The sequence below is a fragment of the Crinia signifera genome, chromosome 6 (assembly GCF_055691185.1).
Source record: "Crinia signifera chromosome 6, ASM5569118v1, whole genome shotgun sequence".
NCBI lineage: Eukaryota > Metazoa > Chordata > Amphibia > Anura > Myobatrachidae > Crinia > Crinia signifera.
Window position 1 is genome coordinate 256,730,834 of NC_139222.1, and position 17,403 is coordinate 256,748,236.

The following is a 17,403-nucleotide window of genomic DNA, read 5'->3' on the forward strand; positions in this document are numbered from 1 at the left end:
TAACAGCCACTGCTGACCACTGCCATTGCCAACTGGATTTTAAGGGGAACATAGTGCGACACAGCGGACTGTGTGGACATATACATTCAAATGTATGTGTTTGACTCTGTAATCTAGTCGTCCCACCGTCCTGTTAAACCACAGCATGCTGAAATTGGACCTGGCAGCTGCGGCCCTGGCACTTATGTTTGGGTGACCACATACAGTAGGAACTTTTATGTAGGCTTGTTCCAGCCAGTGGGACTCGCTCAGTGGCGTAAGTTCCTCCCAGGTGCCCGGAGGCAATATAAATGTTGGTGCCCCCCCCCCCTCCCCCCCTCCCCCCAATATATCCACACAATATATACACAAAAACACAATGAAAACACACACCTCTGTACAGGGGCGGATTTAGAACAAAACAGGGGTGGACCATGACAGGGGGAGGGGTTATTTTTGCATGCTCCCAAAACAATGGGCGTGGCATCACAACAATTTCTTGGCCTCTAAGGTATGATGAGGAGAAGCAGTGGTGGAAAGTGAAAAGGTGACAGGGGGGGCAGAGAAGGAAGGGAGGGTGTGTGAGAGAGAGAGAGAGAGAGAGAGGGGTGAGAGTGCTATTGAGAGAAGAGAGAGAGGGGGGTGAGAGAGCTATTGAGAGAAGAGAGGGAGAGAGAGAGGGAGGAGTGAGAAAAAGGTAGTGAAGAGAGATAGGGGCGAGAGTGGGAGTAATTGTGATAAAGAGGGAGGGAGGAGAGAGGTGTGGGAGAGAGAAGGGTGAGAGTAAGGGAGGGGGGAGTGAGTGTGAGAGGGGGAGAAGATAGGATGGAGTGAGAGGGGGAGAGAAAAGAGGGAGAGTGAGTGTGAGAAAGAGGAAGAGAGCAATATGGCGGTTAGAGAGAGGGGGGAGTGAGTGTGAAAAAGAACAATATGAAAGAGGGGGGAGAAAGTGTGAGAAAGAGAGGGAGAGAAGAGAGAGAGCATTGGTACAAGTGTGCAGGGGAGCAGCGTACAGATCCACATTACCTTCTCTCACTGGATCCCCTTACTCCTGAGGGGGGAAGGTGCCCCATGTCCCATGGAGGTGTCGCAGCTCCCGGCTCCCTCCAAGAGGTAGCATGCAGGTCGGCTGGCTCCTGTGAAAGGTGGTATGAGGGTCGGCTGTTTAAAATGTAAAAAAAAATATCACATAAACGACAAGGGGTGGGGGCACGTGCCTTGGTGACCCCCCCCTCAAATCTGCCACTTTCTCTGTCACTTAACACACACCTGTTTCACTCAAACATGCACATCTCTTTCAGTTAACACACACACTTTACACACACATCTCTGTCACTTAGACACATCACACACTTATTTCACTGATAATAACACATATACGCACACCTCCCACTTAACATACACTTTAACTGCCACTTTAAAAAAATCACACATACACTTCATTCACTTATAAACATCCATGTACTCAGAGTCTTAAAAACGCCTCCCGTCACATGGGCCTGCGACCAGTCACTAGAGCCCCAACAGTCTGCGTCAAGGAGCATCACGCTGAATGGCGCTCTGCGACTCACAATCAATGCTAAATAACACTGCAGTACATGGAGGTGGACTCTGGAGACAATAGAGAAGTGCCCCCTTCGGGACAGAAACACGGTGGAAGGCGACTCTATTGTTTCCAGCAGTTTTGTCCATCACCCTGTCTGCATTTGTGTAACTGTAAATGTATGCAAATAATCTCACACACGCAAACTAATTTGAGCTGCAGATAAAGAAAAAATAACCCATACACACATATACCTACATAAAATCACACACCTATACACATGCACACTGTATATACAGTCACACACATACTGTATATACATGCTGTCATACACATGCATACCTACACTTATGCATACATAATTTAATCACACCCATGTACACATTCATACAGTACAATAATCACACACACACACACACACAAACACACACAGATAAAAACACACAGTATATAATGGTTATATACACACACACACACACACACACACACACACACACACAGTCCACCTTCCTGAGACACACTCACCATGCTGCTGGAGGGCCTGGGCTGGCACTGACTTCACAGTACACTATACCAGCACTGTCCATGCTGCTGGAGGGCCTGGGCTGGCACTGAATGACTGTACACTGTACAGTCTGGTTCCGTGTAGCCCCGCCCCCTTTTCAGCTGCCTGCTCCTTCGGAGCAACTAGCTCCCTCTTGGTCTGGGGCTGCAGGGCGAAACTGAAAGTAAACTTAAGCCCCAGCAGCCCTGAGCTTCCTGCAGCAAGGGCTGCTAGGAACTGTAGTTCATATGCATTTGATTACTACGGTGCACCCGGTTATAGATGTATTTATCTATAACCTCACAGGCTTGGTGCCGGCTCCTCTGTGCCCCCCCTAGTGGCTAACGTCCGGCGGCAAATGTCTCCATTGCCTCCGGGAGTTACGCCACTGGACTCGCTTGGCCACTATGTGTTGCCCCAACCTAAGTGGGTGAAAAGGGGTAAAATGTTCTGTCCACCAAACCTTTGGCCAGTTGAGACCTGGCACATCAACTAGTGATGCTTGAATATAGCAGGTGTTGTTTGACCAAACTTGTTGGTGTACATAGATATTTAATACATACTTGTATCCCTGTGTTTGTATCAGGTGGAATCCCTCCCTTTCTTGGCATCTGTCTAACCATTATAACTGGGAGCTAACTGCATCCCAGCATGTTGCATAGTTGGAGCAACACTAATCGCAGCAAGGATGAACATGGAAATTCAGTGGCATAACTATAAATTTTGCTCCCCCTAGCCAAAATAGATTTCACCACCAATGCAGAGCTTGCTCAGGAATGGTAGGAGGCAGGTGTGAGTGCATCTACACGCACAGTGAGCTGAAGACTTTTAGGTGATGGCACGTATCAAGAAGGGCAGCATAGAAAGCACTTTTCTTTAGGAAAAACTTAAGGTACAGATTGCTATTCTGTTAAAGGTATAGCGATTGGACTGCTGAGCACTGGGTAAAGTAATTTTCTCTGATGAAACCCTTGCATCTGGAAGAAATGCTTGTCCAGAGAAGGAAAGGCGAGCACTAGCATCAGGCCTGTGTCATGCCAACAGTAATGGTCCGAGACTATTCATGTGTGGGGTTAGTTCTCACCCACGGGAGGGGGCTCACTCACACTACGAATACAGCCAGGAATATAGAAAGGTACCAAAGCATCCTTCAATAATAACTTCTCCCAACCAAGAACTGTTTGGGGATGAACATTGCCTTTGCCAGCGTGATGGAGCACCTTGCCATTAGGCAAAAGTAATAACTAATTGGCTCTGGGAACAAAACATCAACATTTTGGGTCCATGGCTAGGGGACTCCTCAGACCTTAATCCTATTGAGAACTTGTGGTCAATTCTCAAGAGACAGGTGGACAAACAAAAACCCACAAATACTGACAAACTCCAAGTATTGATTAGGCAAGAATTTGCGGCCATCAGTCAGTATGTGACCCAGAAGTTGATTGACAGCATGCAAAGGGGAATTGCAGAGGTCTTGAAAAAGAAAGGTCAACACTGTAAATATTGATTCTTTGCATACACGTAGGGGGTTATTCTGGTTGACTCACAAGGCTGCAAATTCACAGCCTTGCGAGTCCCCCAAACCCTGCTCGGGCCCCCCCCCTTGCAGTGTGGGTTCGCCCACACAGGCCAGGGGGAACCACCCCCATCATTTGATGGTCGCCGACCATCGAATGATGGTGAAGGTGCATGCATATCTAAGTGAATCTCAGGTCACTTAGATATACGTGCACCCTTGGGAACAAGTGGGTGGGCAGCTGATGTGGCAACAAGCACCCTAAGTCAGCCCTATAAAGTGCTTGTAATCTTAATATAGTATACTATAGTGACAAAAAGGTCTAAAAACACTCAAGCAACAAACTTTGTGAAAACCAATACTTGTACCAAGTGTACGCAGCCTAGAAAACTGGTCTGAATTGGGCCCTTTGTGCCCAATGGCCATTTCAGTCACCTCCTGGTGATTACACAATGTTGGGATAACATGGAAGACATATGATCTACAGAGCTATTTGAGATGTACAGTATCTGGGATAAACAAAAATTTACAATGGTACATTATTATAGTATATTATTTTTCACTTCAATATCTTTTTATTTTTGCTTTCAGATTGTAGATGTAGTTGAGCTGAACGTGAGTATTACATTAACACTTATTCTACTTTACTGTATTTAAATTAGTTGCTTCGAAGATGGAAGAACAAGGCTTTCAAATGTAATTGTACTGCAGATTAGTATGTCCACATTAAAAGAAGTATATTCATCTTTGCTTTTAGTCTATTTGTATTTTAATTATTGAAATATTCTTGATGGTATTTATTAAATGCATTCAGTTTCAATTATACCCCTTTTATTTGTCAAAACCATGTATTTGTACTATACTGTGCATTTATATATAAACAAGGTTCTATATCTTATGTTTTGTATGAGATGTCAGGACTTTCCCACTTATCTCCCATACAAAACATAATATTTATATTATTTTTTGTTTTTATATATTAGTATATCTAATGGTGTGTACACACGGTGAGATTCCCTTGCTATTCGACTTAAGATTCGACTGCTACTGTATACAATCTTTGCTATCTCTGTACTATCTACATACAATTCATGCTATCTACAGGTGGAGCACCTCTCTTCTTTGGCCGGGGATCGCCAGAATGTCTCCGCTGGTGATCGCCGGTGCACAGGTGCTCCATCTGACTAGGACACGCGTGCATCTCACATGCACGCGCATCCCAGTTTCCGGACGGCGCCGCTGCGGGTCCCTGCGCATCTCCACTTCAGGCAGATGGGCAGGGATAAGGGGGGCAGTGGAATGGTGAGGGGCACCGGGGGAGGTGGTGGGGACCCGTAGCCAGCTCCGTAACCACGGGGCGCGCAACGGTCTCGTGCGCGCATGCCCCTGGCAAGAGGTGGCCGCTGTCGATACTATCGCCAGCCCCTGCAAAAATGAGGCCAGCTCATATGGTTTTATACCATATATATATATATATATATATATATATATATATATATATATATATATATATAATTTTTGGTATGACATCACTGGCTTCACTGTAACTGGCAGTAACTTCGTATCTGAAGTCCTACCTGTCAGTGACAGGCACACAAGTCAGTCCCATAGGGAGGTGTACATTCTGTCCGAGACTGCAATCCCAGGCTGCTATAAGTAGAGAGCTGGCTTCCAGTGGGAGCAATCTGGCTTCTATGGGCAGTATTCAATGAGAAAAATTCTCCGTGTTTTATGGAGAATTTGTGCTTTGTTCGCCTTGGACGGAGCATTTTGCTCTCCAAAAGCGAGCAACCCTATTCAATGTGAAATATTCTCCGTCTTTCTAAGTGATTTTCTCCGTGTCTCTCCGTGTAGCAATTCTCCATCTTTTGATGGGGAGCTGGAATGTGAACTTTTAAACTAAAAGGTTTTTTTTTTTAATTTTGGTGTCAAAAAATCTGTTTTTTTTTTTCTGTGAAGGGGCATGTTATTTTTATTCATGTGCTTATAGCACATGAATATATATTTAATAAAAAAAAAAATATTATTATTTTTTTTTTTACGCAGTGCAGCCAGCAGGGGGCCGGAGCGCTCGAGCCGCTCATTAGATATTCATATATTCACTGCACCCGATCGTTAATATGCACCATCTGGTGCAGTGAATACTGGGTCCCCCGCTGGCTATAGGGGGGGGGCAGCCTGTGTTGCCTGGGTCCCGGGGAGCCCCCCTACCCTCCACATTCCTCTGGAGCAGCCAGGGAGACTTTAATCTCTCTGGCTGCTTACGTCCCCCGGATCCCTGAAAGCTCCCTGCCGTGGACGCTCATCCGCTGCAGGGGTTAAGACTCGCCGCGAGTGGCGGCGAGTCTTAAATACATTGAATAGTGGGAGCAGGAGGCTCCGGAACAGGGAGAAACTCTGCTAAAACACGGAGAGTGCATGGAGAGCGAAATAAAACGCTCTCCATGCACTGAGAACTTTCTCATTGAATACTGCCCTATAAGCTGCAGTCAGTGCAGTACATAGAAGCCGGGGGTTTGAGCATGCGCAGTCACACCACGGTGACTGTGCATTCGTCGGTTCTAGCTCCTAATGCAACCATTGGGCTGATGTCTGTCTCCTCTCTGAACATGAGGGTTAGTGTAAGCTGCCCTGCCAGAAGTAAGTAGGACCTACTGCTGGCTATTAACATTAGCAGGAGACTTTACAATGCAAATGGAGATTTCTTGATCAAATACCCAATGTTTCTCTTTTACCAGCTATAGTTTAAAAATAAATAATTATTTCAATACCACAGTGGCTTAAGCATTTCCATTGTTGCTGTATTTGCTCACAGGACCCAAATGGTTACCGCATTGGACAATGGCTGAATGTAACACCTGACCACGGGATTGCTGATTTTAGCTTCTCTTTGGCAAATGAACTATCTCTTGGAACATATAAAATTAGCATACCTGCTGAATGTGAAAAAAAGTTTACCGTCTCTGAATATGGTGAGTAACAAAAAATAAATAAAAATAAGTTATTAGTGTATGTGTATGATATTAATAAATTACATTTTATGCATCTTTAAAATGAAATTCCCTCCACCCTCATTCTCAGGAACTCCTTTGGAATGCACTACAGATGCACTCTAAACATATTTTTCTTTTAAACCATATGTTCTAAAACTCGCCTCCTAAGGCAGGCATGTCCAAACTGTGGCCCTCCATCTGTTGTGAAACTACACATCCCAGCATGCCTTGCTATAGTTTTAGTATTCCTTAATAGCAAAACTGTGGCAAGGCATGATGGGACTTGTAGTTTCACAACAGCTGGAGGGCCATAGTTTGGACATGCCTTCCCTAAGGTAACCCAACAGTCAAGGATATCCATGCTTATGCACAGGTGGCTAAATTTTAAAGTCTGTTTGATGTAACCATCTGCATTCAGCCATGGATAACTTTAAAGCCTGGATCACTAGCCTTGAGGGCTGAATTTGGAAACCACTGCATCAAACCTTTCATGCACAAAGGTGACTGAGTCATTATCTCCTATAGAAACTTTCCTGATATCACTAGGGCATTTTGCTAACTTCTTAGAAACTCTACCAACATTTGAAGGTGTGCCATCTAGTGGCAGTTTTTATTTCCTACAGAAACAATAAGTTTAAAATAAAATGGTTGAGTAAAAGTTCATCAGCAGCGAGCTCTTCATGGATTTCTGTAAAATATTTGTAATCAAAGATAGCTGAACACGTACAAAGAACGATTTCAAGGAAAATAATGATTTGATCAAATACGCAATTTATTTTTCTCATAGTTTTTGTAAAATTACATGTTTATTTGGTTTTACAGTTTTACAATACCCTAAAAATTTGAGTTTTTATAATTTGGAAGACTTATAAAAAATATTAAAATTCTAATGTCTCACATTAGGGTATTATAATTCCTGAGTGGTAGTGTTAAAGCCTACCATTACTCTAAATCTCCTCTCAGCTCTAGAGAGAAAATGCATTGTGTGTGTCCCCATAGCTCAAATGAATTACCAGCCTTAGACCTCTAGGGAAAGGCTGGAAAAAGTCAAGACCCCCACCAAAAATGGGGTAACCCTAAGGTTCAGGCAGTGGGAGCATGATTAATTGTGTAAAAATAAATTGCAATATTGTTCATTAGAATGGGACTACAGGTCCCAGCAAGCCTGTCCCTAAAGCTGGCACTTGTGGAACAACAGTGCCAGTGAATCCAGACATTAAGGCCCACTGTAATTCCCTTGTGAAGAAAATGTAAAAAAATAGTGACAGGAATTGTAAAATCACACGTCCATTTCAGTGGCCACCATCCAATACAGAGAGCCATACTGTGTACTTGGCTTATCCTTGCATATAGGCCTAACCTAAATCATTTCCTTAAATACCCATATATGTCAGATTTGACAGCTGATAGCCTTATGTGTATCATTATATGTTGTGATAATTTTTTTAAATATAAATGATTTCACATTTTTCACATTAGTAGCAGTTCCGGTAGTATTGTTATTGTTTCCTGATATCAAGATCATCTACAGTAGGGTTAAGCACAGACTGTACTGTATAACATGCAAATGGGGGAGTGCATGACAAAATTAAGTTGGATTTCAAAGCATCCATTGCTTAAGCATTGATTAGCACTGGCTCTATAGAGCAATACTTAAGAGGAATACCAACTGACTCACCACCTCCGTTGAAGCACAGTGAAGTCAAAGGCACCACTGAAATCAGGTCAATTATGGCAAGTCACTGACCAAAGCTTACAGATGCAAAACCTACAAATCCCACAATATAGTTTGCAGATGTAAATCTATGTAGTGTACTGTACATCTGCAGGCAGTATTTTCAGCCTTTGTGTGCAGGGTGATTCTATAGCTTTAAGACCAAGCATTCAGTCAGAGTCATCCTTAATTTTGTGATAGACTCTGGTCACCCCTCACCGATTCTAGAGCTCCTAGATTCCTGCCTCAAGCAACCTAATGGAACAGCTTGCTCTTGCTTCAACACAATAATGTAATTCTATTACAGTCTGTGGAGAAATATAAAACTGCATATTCTTCATAGTTCTGTAATAAAAGTCTATAATATAAAATATACTGAATACATACATATATTGTTTAAAAAAATTTATTTATAGTTTTGCAATTAGGAACAAATGCAGAAAAACACAAACTAGTGTTCAAGCAATACATAAAAAAGGGAGAAAAAATATCATCTATATAATAATTAAAAGAGTGTGCATGTCTGTCGCATTGCGGAGACAACTTGGCACTCAGAGATGCCAAATTCAGCAACAAGGTACCTCTGGATCCGGTGGTGTGCACATCAAAGATGTTTTTGGAAAATTTTACTGAGAAATGTAAAAAACAGCAAGGTTTATGTTGCCTTGATCGATGATCTGGGAAACAGATGACGAAGGAACAACATCTAATGTCATTGAGTATGAATGCAAACAAATTCTAACATTATGGTGGGGGCTTTAAACAATTAGGAATCATTTGGGATATACATACAGTATACCACACATGACAAACATGTACAAATTTTACACACACACACATCACACACAGTACACCACATATGCACACACAGCACACTACACATACGTACGTAGTGCAACTCACACACTTGCATATTGGAGAGATACACACACACATACATAACACACCACATGCAGTACAATACACACCCACATACACTACAACACACACCCAAAAACAGTACAACACACACAAACACACAGAAAAAATACAGTTAAATATTGCACAGATACAGAAACACACAGAACACACTTAAACATTGCACAGATACACAAACACACTACACACATACATATATAGGTAGTGCACCTCACACACTTACACATTGGACAGATCCACACAAACAACACACACATAACACCACTCCCAGAACAACACACACCCAAAAATGATACAACACACACCCAAAAACAGTACAACACACACAAACACACAGAACATACACACACATAAACATTGCACAGATATACACAGCACACTACACACACATATATACGTAGCACACCTCACACACTTACACATTGGATAAATAAACACAACACATACACACGCACACATATAACACACCACACACAGTACAACATACACCCACATACACTACAACACACACACACACAAAAACAGTACAACACACACACAGAACACACAAAAAATAAATGCACTACAGGTGCTAAAGCTCAGGAGTGGATGTGGAATTCAACACACACAAGCTATCAAGTCAGGATCGGTGTGTTTCAAACAACAACATCACACCTGATTTCATTGCTGTCATTGAGTATCAATGCAAACACATTCTAACATTATGGTGGAGGTTTTAACAAATTACAATCTTCGGCCTTTGGCATAACATAAGATGAAATTTTACAGCAATTTTGGAAATGAAAAAACTCCCAAGGTTTTCCCAGGCAACATCTGCACTTCTAGAAGGATTGACACACAGTAACCAACGTAAAAGAATGCTGATCTATCACCGTAGACAAAAAAGTTGGTAAATCTACAGTACATTTAAAACACACAAGAAAAAAGTCTAGAAACACGGTTTATGTTAAAAATATCAAAGGGAAATGCAAACTAAATGGAAAGATATTAAATAAATGTATAGAGTCTAGTTAAGGAAGAAAAGAAAGGAGAGAAAGAGGAAGAGGTGGTTAAGGGGAGAGATGAGAAGAAGTAGGGGGGAGGAGAGGCCGAGTCTAGGTCTGAGTCATAAGAATGAAGAACTCAAACAAACAAATAAATTAATTAATTAATCAGGGTGTGAGTGGCTACTCTGAATGAGAAGAAAATAAAGATGTATTCTAGTTATAACAAAAGGTCTGAAAAAACAGATGGGAGGGCACCATAGGGGGAAGTGTCATTACACAGGAACCAAGAACACCAAACCATTAAGAATTTTTGGGAGATATTAATACATTTCAGACCTTATTCAGGTCCATGTGTATGGACCCTTTTGATCGCAAGGGGTCCAATGTTTTGCATATGCACATGTGCAGGTTCATTTCTATACATATGCAGACACTGGGTGCCTGCGCCCACGGCAAACAAACTGTTTGCTTGGCGCACGCATCCATCCGTGCCAGTGGAGGGCTGCCGGCGGGCATGGTGTTGTCCATTAGCATATGGGAATGTCCAGCATTTAATGGGTGTTCCCATGACAACGCTGGGCATTGTCATGCTAATGAGTCAATAAGGCGCCTAGAGAATTATGCTGCTTTATCCTATACCTTTATCTAACACTTAAGCCTAGAAATAACTCACACTGACACCTTAACTATAAATAAGACACGGACACCAACTGCGTGAGTTTAAAGGTCATCTAGAATATTTATTGAAAGATGGTATGACCCTAATTGTTTTAGGGATGGCAAGAAGAAGCACTTGAGACCAGCACCCTCAAAACGCGGATGCCCCTCATGGCGGCGACCAGGTCGCCCCACTCGCTGGCATCACTCAACAATTGTGTGTACAGCCCGCTGTATTGTGTGTACAGCAGCCCCTCCTAGGGCCAGACGCGGGCACTTCCAGGAAGTGTCCAGCGCCCCACCGCGTTGAGTCGGGACTCACCTACCTTCTTGGCAGAGGGGCGGGCCATACCCCACGGAGACCACCTGACACCACACCTGAGTGCTGGTCGAGAGCGCTCAACAGCCGATAAATATAATCTAAAATCAAATTTGGTGAAGGCTCAAAAGCCCAGGTAGCACATTAGAAGGGAAGGGAGGGTGGGAATCCAGACTCAAAGAGGAAGTCCTTCCTGTCTGCTTGCCTATAAGTACCCCTCTCTAAGCTGCCGCCCCCCAGCTACCTGATAGGGCAGATCCAACTGCCACTCACTATTTGCCTCCGGCCTTATCTTAATGTTTACAACTTTATTTAACTCTGCAAATTCACAGGCTCTTAATTACACTCGGGCCTATGCGGCCCTTGTTACATCTTATGTTGGTGCGGGGGCGTGCAGCTTAAATCATCGAATGTCAGCTGCCCGCCAACTTGCCCCTGAGCCTCCAAGCATATATAAGTGACTTCAGATTCACTTTTATATGTGTACACTTTCGCCATCATTCAATGTTACTGTGTAACATCCATTTCCAGTCCTGCGAGCGAATCGCCCTTGCGAATGGTGGGCCGGCGTACCAGGCGGGGTTTAGTGGACTCGCAAGGTTGCGTATTGCAGTCTTGCGAATCAACCAGAGTAACCCCCTTAAAGTAAGAAGTGGATAAAGGCCGGGTATGCATGCACAATAATTAGTGATGACTATTTTTAGTTTAGAAATCAGTTAGGCGGGGAAGAAAAATAAAATGTTTTTATATTGGATCTTGTCCTTGTGATTTACTATTTAATTTACATTTTTATTCCTTTCAGTACCAAAAAGATTTGAAGTAAAAATCAAATTACAGTCTAATGTATCTATGAAAGATACATCTTTTCACCTGGAGTCTTGTGGATGGTAAGATGACCAGAAGTACTGTATTCAGTAGCAGGTTCAGAGGTGGGGCTGCAGTACAGTTCAGAATTCAAATAGGGGAGCCACACTCACTGCCTCCAACCGCCATTCCAAACTGATTCGATGGCAGTTGGCGTGGCTTTCCTATATGAACTTTGAACTCTGCTGCAGTCCCACCTCTGGAGCCACCACTGGCTGTATTACATGTAATGCACACTTAAACACAGTGTGAACATACAAAACACACAGTACAAGGTATTAGCCTCACAAAACAGTGATTTTCTGCATAATTATATGTCTTACCACAATAGAGATTGCAGATTTCACCCAAATCTCCACCAAAAACCTTATTAGTACTGCAGATTGCAGCCTCCATTGTCTGCAATGGAGGGCATGAAAAATCCCCCCAAAATTTAAAGAATTATGAAAAACTCAAGTTGACATTTTCACGTGGAGACCATGTCCATGTTGACTCTGCTTGTGTCGACCTTTTGTCAATGCCGACCTAATGCAGGTCAACCTTTTGCCTATGTCGACCAGTGCATGTCAACCTTTTATCAATGCCGACCTATTTCGCAATCCGAGCGCAGGCACATGCACATGAAAGACAAAGCGCATGCGCAGATCCCCACCATTGGAAGAGTGGCCAAATTCAAACCTCTGCGAGCAGGTCTGAATTGGCCCTTTAATACAATAACCTTTGTACACTATAATCGACTTTTAGTGCATTAAGATACAATATTCAGGAAACGGTACATAATCTGGGTAATAAGGTAGAAGGGAAGCGGTACATCTGTCAGAATGAACTTAGGTCTACAGTCATTAGGTCGACCCCACTAGGTCGACTGGCAGGAAGGTCGACCTGACTTAAGGTCGACATGGGCCAAGGTCGACATGACTTAAGGTCGAATTTGCATAAAGGTCGACATGAGGAAGGTCGACTGGTCATAAGGTCGACATGGGTTTTTCACTGTTTTTTTATCCGAATGTCGACACAGTCGACATGGACACAGTTGGCAATGAGAATCGGACCCTCGCATCGCTCGCTTCGCTCGCAATGCTTCGGGCACGGTGCCTCGCTGCGCTCGGCACACTATTTTATTCTCCCACCACGCCCTAGTGGATGGTAGGGCATGAAATACCGCCTGTCGGCACATGTCGGCTCAAAAAACAGTGAAAAACCCATGTCGACCTTATGACCAGTCGACCTTCCTCATGTCGACCTTTATGCAAATTCGACCTTAAGTCATGTCGACCTTGGCCCATGTCGACCTTAAGTCAGGTCGACCTTCCTGCCAGTCGACCTAGTGGGGTCGACCTAATGACTGTAGACCTAAGTTCATTCTAATAGATGACCGCATCCCGGTAGAAGACAGAGGTACTATACATAATTATGCTTAATCTGCTATGTAATAATAATAATAATAATAATAATAATAATAATTTTATTTATATAGCACTTTTCTCCTAATAGGACTCAAAGTGCTTTCAGTAGCCTTTTACAGCACAAAAACAAACTGAACAAGGGACATTAGTGAAATGCTTGGATGAACAGGAAAGTCTATTTTTGAATATTTCCAGAGTGGAAGTTTCTCAAACTACAGATGGGGCAGGTCCCATCTTTGTAGGGGATGGCGATGGCGATGCCAGCTGCCATCCCCCGCCAGCGCCATCTCTATAGCGAGAAGGGGACGCGCACGCACGAGAAACGCACGCGTCCCCTTCCGACGGCGCTTCCAGCGCTTCCCCTGGGTCACCGCCGGCTTGTCGACAGTGACCCAGGGTCCCCGCCGCCTGCCCGCACCCCCCCTAACCCTGTCCGTCTCCCTGAAGCGGAGATGGACAGGGTTCCTGTCACCCCGCCGACGGAGTTTGTACGCATGCGAGTCTCAGTAAGATGGTGAGCCAGGCTGCTGGTGGATCGCCAGCAGTGACGTTTTGGCAATCCGCCAGCAAAGAAGAGGCCTGCCCCATCTGTATGCAGGGAAGTGAGTTCCATAGAATCTGAGCCACAGCACTGAAAGCTTGACCCCGAGATAAATTTAGGGAAATTCTGGGTACTGGGAATTGGAAAAAACAATATTGATGGTGCTGGATTCTGCCATATAATGTTGAGATTAAGGCACTCTTGAATGATGTTACTCATACTGTATGTCGTGAAATTCATAAAGAAAAACAAAATACAGTGTAAGACTTAACAAAATGTTAAATGTATCGAGTTTTTAGGATTCCACTAGAAACCAGATAAGCATACCAAACTCATCATCTCATATAATACATCGTGGGTGTAATGACATCTGCCTGTCACAAACGTGACTTGATTTAAATTTTTCTGATTTCCAATGATTCCAGGCTTGTCTGTGTCCATGCTGCTGCTGCTGCAGCTGCTCTGCATTCCTCCTTGATTAAGCTCCTGTGAGGCTCCCTGGCTTCAGCACTGGTCACATGATCCAGGTGTATTCAAGTAATCCCACTTCCTGGTTGTGACCTAATTGCTGCTGCGGCCAGTATCCAATCCCCAGCTACCTAGGGGAAAAAAGGACTCACTTGAGAACAGCTCAGGGCCTTGAACAATTAGTCTGATCCCTGTGTTCATCCAGAAGTCAGCATCCCAAAGCTCCAGGTTCCTGTCCAGAGTCCCTGTGATTTTCTGTGCACTCTGCTGCTGCTACCTACTGTTACTAAAAGTCCCTGGCTGTCTCCACCTGCCAGGTTACCTTCCTCGCTGTTACCATATCCAGCTCCCAAGGGAAGAGGATAGAGCACACAAGCATCTCCCAGCAGAGTTTACTATTGGTCTTAAATGGCCATCACCATCTTCGACTCCCTAGTCGACACAGGAGTCAGCTCTAAACCTCACTCGTCATTCTCCTGAGAGTTTCCCAGAGACTGACTCCAAGTACCTGCTACAGTTAACCTCATCCTGCTGCTGCTGTTGTTACTACCACCTTGCATGGTTAATTTCAACTTCTATAGCTGCTGTTATATTGACCCCAGCATCCAGCTTACAGTCAGCTTCCCGAGTGCAGCACAGGACCATTATCTCCCAGGTCGACGCTGCCATCATTGACTCCCAGGTCAACGCTGCCATCATTGACTCCCAGGTCGACGCTGCCACCATCCCCAGCTCCCAGGCTGAAGAATACACTTCTGGTTCCCTGACCGACAGTGTTCCCCTGGCTCCTAGGCCAGACAGACTGTCTATTGGCTTGCAGGCCAATGTACCCTACTGGCTCCTAGGCCAGACAGACTGTCTATTGGCTCCCAGGCCAATATACCCTCCTGGCTCCTAGGCCAGACGGACTCTCCAGCGGCTCCCAGGCCGTCAACTGCCCGTGTCGGCTCCCGGGCTGTCTACAGTCCTTGTCGACTCCCAGGTTGTCAACACCCCTCTGGCCTCCAGGCCATCTACAGTCCGTGTCGACTCTCAGGTCATCAAAACTCCTCCAGGCTCCCAGGCCATCAACACTCTGTGTCGGCTCCCAGGCCATCGACTACTCATCGGCTCCCAAGCCAGTGTCATCTCTCAGGCCTCCCAGGCCAACACAGACCAAGTTCCAAGTTCCTCAGTTCCAAGCTCCAAGCTCACAGCCACTAGTCACCGTCCATCTTCAGTGACTGGCCAGTTAGCTGCAGGGAACTAAGGTCAGAGGGCCGCGACCTCGCCACCGAACGCAGCGGAGTCCAAACCTCCATGTGGGGGTCCCTGGTGAAAACTGTGGGTGATGTTAGACTCCGTGCCCCTGAACAGAGTCTCGTCAACTCCCCCAACTAGCTGAACCCGCAGTGCCAGTGATCCTCATATGAACTGTCCTTGCCTCTAACCCCCAGTTTTCCAGTTCCCAGCATCCACCACTGGCCCACTGTGAACACCAGAGACCCGAGTCCTGACATTGCCATGTCAACCATAAGGTGTCAACCTATTGATGAGATATGTTATGAGGACAAATCAGCAGACAAAAAAAGAACTTCTCAATGAACTGGGATTATGCAAACCCATAAATTCGGTTTTGCAAGAATGTTATAGATGCCATCTAAAACTTAAAAGAAGTAGAAGGCTAAACTTACGTTGGGACAGCATCACCACTACTGTATCTTAAACCCATCTTTTTATTTTTTCCCCTAGTTACATCTAAGGAAAGCCGGTAGAAGGCACCATTGATATGGCTGTCTGTCCTAGTTCAATTGCTGCCTTCTGGAAATCGCATAAAGAAACAAGGTCGAGCCTTGCAAATGTTGGTGATGCGGCTCATGCTGCTGCTGTTGATGATGATGATGAACAAAATTCAGACCAATGTCTAAAAATAAGTAATGTGAAGGTAAGAGGAACTGTGTAAAGGATCAGCGTACATTTATTTACAGAATTACAAATCATCATAATCAGTGGCGGCTCCAGAGGAGGGGCTTCAGCACAGTTCAAAATTTAAATAGGGGAGCCACACCCACTGCCACCAACTGCCATCCCAAACTGACTCAATGGCAGTTGGTAATTATCCCCTATTTGAATTTTTAACTGTGCTGTAGCCCCCACCTCTGCGGCCGCCACTGGTCATTATAATCTGTATACAAAGTAATGTTTCCCATCCCACTTTCATTACATTGTTCTGGAATACGGTGATCTCTGTTAGAACTAACAACATACAGAAATGGGAAGTTCAATTGTATGAAAGGATAATTTCAATATTTTTGCCGGATGAGCAAAATTAGGGACCCCTTTGAGAGAATTTATTTTTCTGATTTTTCTAAACCAAAAGTCTAAACTTTTTTCTCCAACATGTAGCAGTCAAAATGGGGCAAACACGATACTAATGGTGACAGTTGCAGCTGTGGATGGCAGAAAAGTGGGTGGAGCTGTTTCCTGTTTGAAGATTTAAATGTGTACTCAGATCTAGGACCAGATGCACTAAGCTTCAAAAGTGATAAAAATGGAGACTGATAAACAACCAACCGATCAGCTTCTGCCTGACAATTGTCTAACCCAGCCTGTGACATGGCAGGTAGGAGCTGATTGGCTGGCTGTTTTTCACTCTCCATTTTATCACTTTTGAAGCTTAGTGCATCTGGCCCATTATCTGATATACTGTAGCTACGTACTGACATTTAAATGATAGTCTGCACAAACTAGTAAAACACATATAAACACATAGGATACCATTCCATAGGATACCATTCAGAGTTTGACATTTGTGCAAATGCAAATATGCGACTAGAGATAAAAATGAATTTAGCTACTTCTCATTGACTGCAAACCTGAGAAGCGGCCGATTCTGTATCGGTAGTAGATGGGCCGTCCTCCCCATGTAAGGAACAGGAAACATATGTCCCAAAAATGCAACAGGAGGCGTGGCTT

General features: G+C 44.2%; 1 protein-coding gene across 1 annotated transcript in view; it reads left to right on the plus strand.

Annotated features, from left to right (window-relative positions):
• LOC146009767 (alpha-2-macroglobulin-like protein 1) overlaps nucleotides 1-17,403 on the plus strand; it is a 171,592-nt gene that overhangs the window by 11,880 nt on the left and 142,309 nt on the right. Inside the window, exons 5-9 of the mRNA XM_083150228.1 lie at nucleotides 4,174-4,197; nucleotides 6,398-6,554; nucleotides 11,972-12,056; nucleotides 12,778-12,818; nucleotides 16,191-16,372. Coding sequence (XP_083006354.1) covers nucleotides 4,174-4,197; nucleotides 6,398-6,554; nucleotides 11,972-12,056; nucleotides 12,778-12,818; nucleotides 16,191-16,372 — 489 coding nt within the window. The remainder of the gene's footprint in view (nucleotides 1-4,173; nucleotides 4,198-6,397; nucleotides 6,555-11,971; nucleotides 12,057-12,777; nucleotides 12,819-16,190; nucleotides 16,373-17,403) is intronic.